Raw genomic sequence first — 7,991 nt, 5'->3', positions numbered from 1 at the left:
CTTTCTTCGATGGTAAGCATCCTGTCTGTAGCCTCACTGCCGTGTATCTCACTGATCTTATCGCTGTCTCTAGACCCTCTCCTTGAAGTCCTCAGGAGAGGATGCTTCCAGGACGTTGACCTCGGCGGCAATTACGTCCACGAGCCAGTAGCGTTCCTCGCCATATACGTCGTTCGCCCCGGCCATGTCCGTCTGTGACCGGTGTGCAGACGTTGTCGACAGCATCGGGCACGCTCTGCTTGTGCTCTTCCCCGACTCCTTTCCTCTTCATACACCCGTGGCAGGTGGGTGCTGCCGACGGCAACACTGTCTACCGGCATCCACGGCCAGACAAGTGCCCTTTGCTCGCGGTCAAGAACGTTCACATGGTACGTGCCTGCTCGTCCGTGCTCATGCTACCATTGCGGCTTGCTGACGTCGCCTGGATGGATGCTATCCATTGCCGCACTTCTATGTATCGCGGACCGCGCGCGAGGTCGCGTCTCGCCGCGCGTGCGTACCTGCAACCGCCGCCACGCGCCGCGCAACTCCCATTGTACCTGGGCAATACCCACGAAGCGCGAGGAACGTGCCGCGGCAGGGGCAGCACCGATGACGGCATGAATTCCTGCGACTTGGTGGCGCGAAGGGTGTCTCAATTCATGCCTTCGGTATCGCCTTCGCGGTCACGTTAGACGGCTCCCACAACGCGCATACAGTCTCATATCAAAGCTAAGTACCATTTAACATAACGTTGAGCGATGTACTAACGCAGGAAAACTGCTGGTGTCTCGCGCGCGAGCACGGCGCCTATTTCATTTCGCGCGACCATACCGACAGCATAGCCGCTGCCGCAGCGCGCATCCCCTCCTTCCATCCCACTTCTCCCTCCCTCCGCCTGCTATGCCTTCCCGTCGTTCACGCAAGGCTCGGAAGCCCAAGAAGGCTCCGCCGACGCAGCCGACGCAGCCCGCGCGCCCCCGCCTGCGCGCGCGGGATGATATGGTGAGTGGATAGCGCTATTCGTCCTTAGCGTGCCGCTGATCGTCGCCGACGCGTGCCGCGGTATAGGTATTCTCCTGCCTCTTCAAGGCAGAGGGGGAGATGCGGGAGGACATTGAGTGGGGGGAGTTCGTCAAGGTACGTCATTGACGTTCTATCTTTTAGTGTTGTACTCATTTCGGCAGGCCATGGATCACGTCGGCTTCCTCCTTGACTCGGGCGGCAGGTCCTCCGGGTCAGGCACGGGCTTTACAGCCCCCGAGGAGTTTGGCTCGAGGCGGATGCGCCTCGACGGTGTAAGTCTCATATGCCTACCTGGAAAGATCTATGCTAACGTGCCGTTCTATAGCCGCATGGCCCTAAAGACGGGATCCTTCGAGCGGCGGACCAAAACAGGTGCGTCCATCAAAATCACTCTCTACCTTCTCGGCTAAACGCGACATCAAGCCTCGCAAAGCGGCTCAACCAGCACTTCCAGCTGGACGAGTACATTGCGAGGCTGCGTCTGGAGGCTCAACAGCCTCCAGCGCAACAGCCTCCAGCGCAACAGCCTCCAGCGCAACAGCCTGCAGCGCAACAGTAGATAGATTGGATTTTGTATTGCGATGTGTATCATAGAATATCCGATTGTATTTCTTGGAATCTGCTACAGCACACACATGAGGGACAGCCCGGTAAACATATTAGAGTTCGATCCCAATTAAGGTCTGCCGCGTGCCTGAAAGTTTCGGTACCGGTTTAGTTGCCGGCGGCACGTTTCGTTCCCGGCGTCCTCGCCACGTGTGCAATTCCGGCCGCGTGGTAGCTCTCTCTAATCCATCCATGCCGGCCGCGCAGCGAACCCTTCAACTCTCTCAAGGCTGGCCGTGCAGCAGCTCTGTGTATCCCTCCATACCGGCCCCTCAGCAAATCTTTCGAGACTCTGAAAGCTGGCCGTGCAGCAGGCCTCTGTATTCGTCAAGGCCGGCCGTACAGCACCTCAGCCTACACGTCTACCCTGGCCGAGCTGGGACGCCGCAAAAACCTCCATCCGGCCGTTCAATGGCTACTTGAAGATGATGATGCCGGCCGTTCAGTAGTACAGGTACGCATTGTTTGCTATCTACCACCCCCCGTGCACATTGGGTCCACTTTCTGCATACTCGCAACCGTCAGCGTTGAACGGCCGGTCTGTATAGAGGGGTATGGCATGGTCCCGGCCGACCCCCAGGTCATATCATCTGTATGCAACCGGCCGGCAGGTATGTCCACATACACCCCTATCTAATGATCTCCTGTGATGACCTACCGCTTGTGTACTGACCTATTCTTCTCAGATCGTGTCCCGCATAGCTGATGAATGCGATTGCCGACCTAGCCACGGCAGTCTTTGGTGGGGAAGGCCGGCCGACCAGACGACTCGGTATATTCTCTATCCCCGGCCAGCACCGGGTGCTCTGGTATGTCCTACAAATCTATACTTCGGTTCTCTAATACGCTAATGATATATTGTGGATACTATGTGGTGTGTCCACATATTGACAGCAGGAACTGAAGGACCACGAACAAAGTTTGGGCGCGAGAACGCGAAGCACCGGATTCGCCGCGCCCATCTCAGGCTTCTAGTCATCCCCGGTCCATGGTCTTTGCGAGGGCGGCCGAAAGTCGCCAAGAAGCCGCCCCGGATGATACATGACTATCCGAATGTGATATACATTGTCAAGATCTCGCACGGTGACGGCCAAGTGTACGCAACTCACCGGATCAGCGCAGTCGTTTCATATCATTGCCTGAGCGACTATCGACTTGGTCAAGAGTCACGGCGCTGGAGTTTGGTGGCACGTCGGCGAGCGTATACCCCAGTTGGAAAACTAAACACGCGGTGCACCGAACATTGTCTAGATTCTAAACGTAGTATTACAAACTGCGGGACTGATCAGCGCTACCTTCCGTGCACACCAACAAGAGAACTCACCGGTTGGTATATACTGATTATGTATCCGCTACGCTTATAATTATACGGCCCGGGACAGAAGTTCCAGCTCTACGCATCCTTCGCGGGACGGTCAATTGGGGATGTGGCACCACTCCTCAGTTCAGGAACGCCGATCCCGTGAATGTGGTACTGCTCCCCAACGAGCTCCTTCGTGGCGACCATCAGCTTATCGAGCCTCAAGACGATCCCAAATGCAGTCGTAACCCCGACAGAGAAGCACCTAGAGCGAACCGTGAGTAAGAGTGAGTGGGACAAACAAACAAAAAAAAGATAACTCCGGGCGTACGCACAAGTACTGTTCATTCTCCAGCGTATCGATGGTCATCGTCCTCGGCAGGCCGTAGTCGTCGTCCGCTTCCTGACGGATCACGTTCAGGCCATGCGTGTGCATCATGAACCTGTCCAGCAGCGGGCAGGGGGTGATCTGTGGCAGCGGGTTCCCCGTGCGCAGTGCGGTGGAAATCATACCTGTCGCACAAGCGGGACGTGAGCACACACGGTTGGAGTCAGAGAAGAAGACGAGAAGCGCACTTATCACCGCAAGGACGTCGCCCTGAAAGTCGGCGTCAAGAAACCGTGTCCGTCGGAGGAACGCTCTAGACCACGCTGGCTCAAGATGCTCCGCAACGGACATGAGGTGCGACAGCAGGTATGCGATTTGCCTGACAGCCCCAAAAGTTAGTATCGGGGAAGAGTAGGAGCACCTCAGGTACGTACAGCTGCAACTCAAGAATCTTCTGATAGCGTTTAGACGGCCACCTTCCCCTGAGCGAGAACTAGGGACGAGTTAGAACCCTGAATATCGTCAAAGCGGAGTTCGTACCTCGTACACGATATTCGCCTTCAGAACCAAGGAGCGCTTGAGCTTGAGCCGGATGGCGACTAGGCTCTGGACGATCTCCCCTCTAGTGATCGCCTGGTGTTCCCGGGTGTTCGCGAACGAAACGATGAGGCAGTAAACTGCACCCAGCTCGGCTACAGTCGTTGACATCATCGTCCGCTGGTATTTCCGGAGCGTGGTCGACGGCGGAAGGAAGGAGAAGAGGCTGATGGGGTAGGGAATCCGAGTCAATCGAAGGCTACATCGGACCGGAGAGAGTGGTAACAACTCACAAGGCAGCAGTGACGCCAGAAGTCACCAGGACGAATCGTCGCTGCGGAGCAAGCATCAATTCAGTCTAAACCCTAGCTCGACACCGGGTCGTCTGCACTCACCCAAGCGAGCTCCCAGCCCTTGTACTTGAACGGAAGAGTCGTGTGGGTGTCCTGCCACGAGAAACCGATGACCAATGCCACCGTCACGAAGAAGATGATGTTCGTCATCGGGGGTACCGGCCAGTACAGACGTCCGTAGAACAGGAAAGGCGCGGACACGGCGATGACAGCAGCGAGTCCGTACGGGTTGCCTGCACCGTTTCCAGTCGATATATACCACAGAGCTGTCCCGAGGAGACAGCCTCCTATGGTACTGAAAATACGAGCTGTCAGGCCGAACGTAGTATCTCCGCGGAACCGGGCCAGAGTAAGCTGGCCCATGAATATTCCCCAGACGAATCGCTGGGAATACGCGAACTGCGCTGTAGCCTTGAGGAAAGTGGGTATGCATAGTATGACTGTATGCGCGTTAGCATAGGCACGGCCCTCGCGTGAGATCAACTCACCGGTCAACAAGCCCGCCTTGATGGCGAAGAGCACATTACCGCGAGTAAGTGCAGAAGCCAAGTCGTATACCCAATGCATGACCTGCTGGAAGGCATTGGCAGGAGGGAGTGCATCCGGATCGCGCCGACCCGTCTTGCCTAGGTCGTCGTTCCAATCCGGTTGAATGCCCTGGATGATATCTTAAAACAAAGTCAGTCATCGAGCGTACAGCGCTGAGAAGATAAGAATCATAAACGCACCAGGGTCCTCGTCATCCTGTCGGTCCATCTCTTCGGAAGGATCCCACGGGCTCCAATCCAGCATCTTGCGGATAGGTGTGCTGGGCCACCACAGGCGTGGCTTCTGTGCCTCCTTCTCGAGCTGAATGATTTCGTCAAGCTGTACATGCACCTCGTTAGTAACACAACAAGCGAAGATCGAAAGGGAACGGTTTTACGTACGACCTCCGTCAAGATACTATTAAACCGCATGAGATGGTACTGATACACGTAGCAATGGAAGAGGTAGCGATGTGGTGGGGGATCGTAGAAACCCGGAGCACGGACGTGCTTGGGGTCAAAGGCAGATCGGTACGGGTCCAGGACACGATGTCTGCGCGAAGTCAGCTCAGCCTTACCGGATATGACACAATGGCGCGCACCTCTTCTCTTTCTTGAATCGATTCAGCGTCTCCTTCACATTCACGCTGAGCCCCTCCAGCTTCGCAAGCCGTTCTGCCCTCACCCTCTGCACCTTCGCCTTCCCAGCAAAACTGGCCCGCCGTACTTCGCCAAACCACGCTTGCACACCGTCCAGGACGCCCTGCGTGCACTCTAGGAGCTCATCGCACGACTCATGCAGCAGCCTCACAAACAGGATCGTGTAGTCTTCCTGGTGACGGTCAGCGAGCCTATTGGCTTCGATCGCCATGTACCTCTGCGATTCAAAGACGCCCACCGCAGTCTCGGCGGAGGAGGCGGTTTGGATGCGAGCCAGGGACAACGCGTGCGCAAGGTTGAGAAGCGAGAAGTGGAGGGAGTGATCATGGTGTTGCTCCTGGTGATGGGAGAGGCGAAGATGGAGGTAGCGCGAGAGCGAGCGGTGTCCGTGCGATTGCTCGAACGCGGTCTTCTGCAAGTTCCGTCTGCGCCGTGCCAACTGCTCAGGGTCCTCCCGCAGGCCATTGGGAGGCGAGCCGGGCGAGATCGGGGTGCCTGGCCGCGTGCTCGCGGGGGTGCCGGTGCGGGGAGTAACGGGGCGCGAGGGCATAGGTGTGACAGGGAACCGCTCTCGGGTAGGCTCGATGAGGGTAAAGAAGATGTCCATGCCGTTGGCGCGTGTGACAAGACGTCTGATGCATTGCTGGAACTCGCCGATACGCGTAGGAGAGAAACGGCCATAGACGATGTCCTGCTTTAGCAGACGAGAGGTCGCAGCGGCCTGACCGAGGCCACCTTCTGACTTTGCTAGAGCGCTGTTGATGGACTTGACCACGGTTTGGAAGTCTTCCGAGCAGGGATTGAGAGCCAACACCTTGCGATGCTCAGCGAGGAAACCGTGAAGGGGGGCAAGTACCGCGTAGAGATTGTGTGTGTACTGCGCGGTTATGGTGACAGGGAACACGATTGCGGAGATGACGATACAGAGCGCGCAATGGAAGGCCAGTGGTACAGCGATGACTTGTCCAATCCGATAGAACGGGTACGGGTAGAGAACGGCGGTAGTGATAGAGATGTCGATGCAGATGCAGGAGAATACACATGCGAAGATATATGGTCCAGGTCCTAGCTTCGCCTTGAGGAATAAGAAGAAAGCGCTGCCAAAGAAGATAAAGACGGCCAGGATGACTGTAGGACCCGCCTCTAGGTATTGGCCGGACTGGATGGCGGTAGCAGTCGCGTTATAGTCAATGTTGGTCCGGGCTAGATTTGCCAGGAAGATACCGAGACAAGTCCATCTGCAATACATAGTTCAGCGTGGTCTCACGTACGAAGATCATAAAGCACTCACGCCCATGCGGTGACCACCAGAGTGATGAAAATGAGCTCTCGCTCAAGAACGGCAAGGAACGGGTCATGCGGAGCGTCCAAAAAGGCAGCTTCGCATTCGTTAGATGTATATGTATAAGCACATATTTGGATGATTACTCACATATGAGGATGAGGAAGCTTCCCTTTGTGCGTAGTACATGTTAGCAGACGACAAGAACGGACTCCTGTGACTTACCTGACCCATCATGGTCGACGTTCGTGGTATTATCATGAGCACCGTCGAAACCCAGCAAACCACCGCACATCGTATAACGGGCTTGAGCTTCGACCAGGTGAAGTTTGCGGGGATCCAACCTAGGTCAATAGGTATGAGCCTCTTGCAGGCCTTGCCCGCCCGTCTCAGTCCCGTCGACCACGGCCGACGCTGCTGCGCGTTGAACCAGCGTCCTTCCTTCTGTGTCCGCTCGCTGTCCTCTGAGTCGTGCGCGATGTCGGTCGGGATGCGGACATGTCTGGGAGGACGGAAGGTGTCTTCAGCATGGCCCGCACTGCCGTTGACTTCGTCGCCGCCGAGTTCCTCGTCTCCAAGACGTGGGTCATACCGCTGGCGGTCGGTCATGGTCGTCGCAGTCGTCCGAGTCGTGGCGAGTCAAGAAAGAGGCCAACAAGTATCATGAGGGGACAAAGTTCATGGTAAAAAGGATCTCCGTGCGTCACCGCGGACGCCGTCGCAAGGGGCGCTTGATGTTGGCGCCGCGCCAGGCCGTCGAGCGCAACGAGACTTTTGGGTTTGAATTTGAGCTCATCGCCCACCACCACGATCACCGCGTCTCCCGCGACATGGACGACTCGACACCCCCACCGCCCCCTCCAGCGGCGGCAGAACCTCCGCCGCCTCCCACCACGTCTGGCTCGCCGACCGACTTCCTGAAGGGCGTTGTGGGGAAGCGCGTGGTCGTCCGACTCACATCTGGTGTGGATTACCGAGGTGAGTCAAGGTCTCTATTTTTGTTGTCGGCCGACGCTACGAGGAAGTTGGGATCGGAGGAGGAAAGGGCGCGCTCACGAGCGATATGTAGGGATCCTGTCATGTCTGGATGGTTACATGAACATCGCCCTCGAACAGACGGAGGAGCATGTTAACGGGAGAGTAACCAACCGCTATGGTGACGCATTCATTCGTGGAAACAATGGTGAGCGCGCCGACCATTTCTCCTTTGCCAAGCGTTGACAAGATCGTGCTGCAAGTACTCTATATTTCTGCAGCAGAACCATTGTAGATCATCATCTCGTCTGTATTGTCGCATATCTCTCGATTGCCATCTCGGTGTCCACGTTTTCGGAGCGCATATAGTCCATCTTCTACCCCTGGTGCTGCCTCCCAGACATCCCGTTTTGTTCTC

The 7,991-nt window shown here is 56.5% G+C and overlaps 3 protein-coding genes across 3 annotated transcripts; 2 read left to right on the top strand and 1 right to left on the bottom strand.

The window, feature by feature from the left end:
• Window positions 1-882: 882 nt before the first annotated feature.
• On the top strand, window positions 883-1,564 carry L226DRAFT_615815 (uncharacterized protein; the record flags this gene model as incomplete). The annotated part of the gene is made up of 5 exons (XM_067686829.1): window positions 883-984; window positions 1,051-1,119; window positions 1,167-1,277; window positions 1,331-1,377; window positions 1,429-1,564. 5 exons carry the CDS (start codon window positions 883-885, stop codon window positions 1,562-1,564), a joined length of 465 nt encoding a protein of 154 aa, XP_067531678.1.
• Window positions 1,565-2,731: 1,167 nt separating this feature from the next.
• Window positions 2,732-7,281, bottom strand: L226DRAFT_538461 (uncharacterized protein). Its single transcript, XM_067681499.1, has 15 exons — window positions 6,824-7,281; window positions 6,749-6,770; window positions 6,608-6,695; window positions 5,259-6,554; window positions 5,059-5,209; window positions 4,858-4,996; window positions 4,618-4,797; window positions 4,172-4,569; window positions 4,070-4,110; window positions 3,780-4,002; window positions 3,674-3,732; window positions 3,488-3,618; window positions 3,247-3,424; window positions 2,936-3,176; window positions 2,732-2,884 (listed from the first exon to the last, which is right to left on the bottom strand). Exons 1-14 carry the CDS (start codon window positions 7,205-7,207, stop codon window positions 3,005-3,007), a joined length of 3,462 nt encoding a protein of 1,153 aa, XP_067531677.1. The 5' UTR covers window positions 7,208-7,281; the 3' UTR covers window positions 2,732-2,884; window positions 2,936-3,004.
• A 219-nt stretch (window positions 7,282-7,500) lies between these two features.
• Window positions 7,501-7,780, top strand: L226DRAFT_423972 (Sm-like ribonucleoprotein; the record flags this gene model as incomplete). The annotated part of the gene is made up of 2 exons (XM_067674615.1): window positions 7,501-7,576; window positions 7,668-7,780. Coding segments are annotated over 2 exons (189 nt in total), but the record flags the coding sequence as incomplete, so codon positions are not given.
• Window positions 7,781-7,991: the final 211 nt, after the last annotated feature.

This window comes from Lentinus tigrinus (genome assembly GCF_003813185.1).
Source record: "Lentinus tigrinus ALCF2SS1-7 unplaced genomic scaffold L226scaffold_32, whole genome shotgun sequence".
NCBI lineage: Eukaryota > Fungi > Basidiomycota > Agaricomycetes > Polyporales > Polyporaceae > Lentinus > Lentinus tigrinus.
Note: the sequence above shows the minus strand (reverse complement) of the source record. Positions and strands in the feature narration are given on the sequence as shown.

Coding starts and splice junctions, on each gene's coding strand:
- L226DRAFT_538461 (XM_067681499.1), bottom strand. CDS start 7,207: ATGACCGACCGCCAGCGGTATGACCCACGTCTTGGAGACGAGGAACTC. Junction 4,997..5,058: donor ATAGTATCTTGACGGAGGTC/GTACGTAAAACC, acceptor GTGCATGTACAG/CTTGACGAAATCATTCAGCT. Junction 4,111..4,171: donor AGGGCTGGGAGCTCGCTTGG/GTGAGTGCAGAC, acceptor CTTGCTCCGCAG/CGACGATTCGTCCTGGTGAC.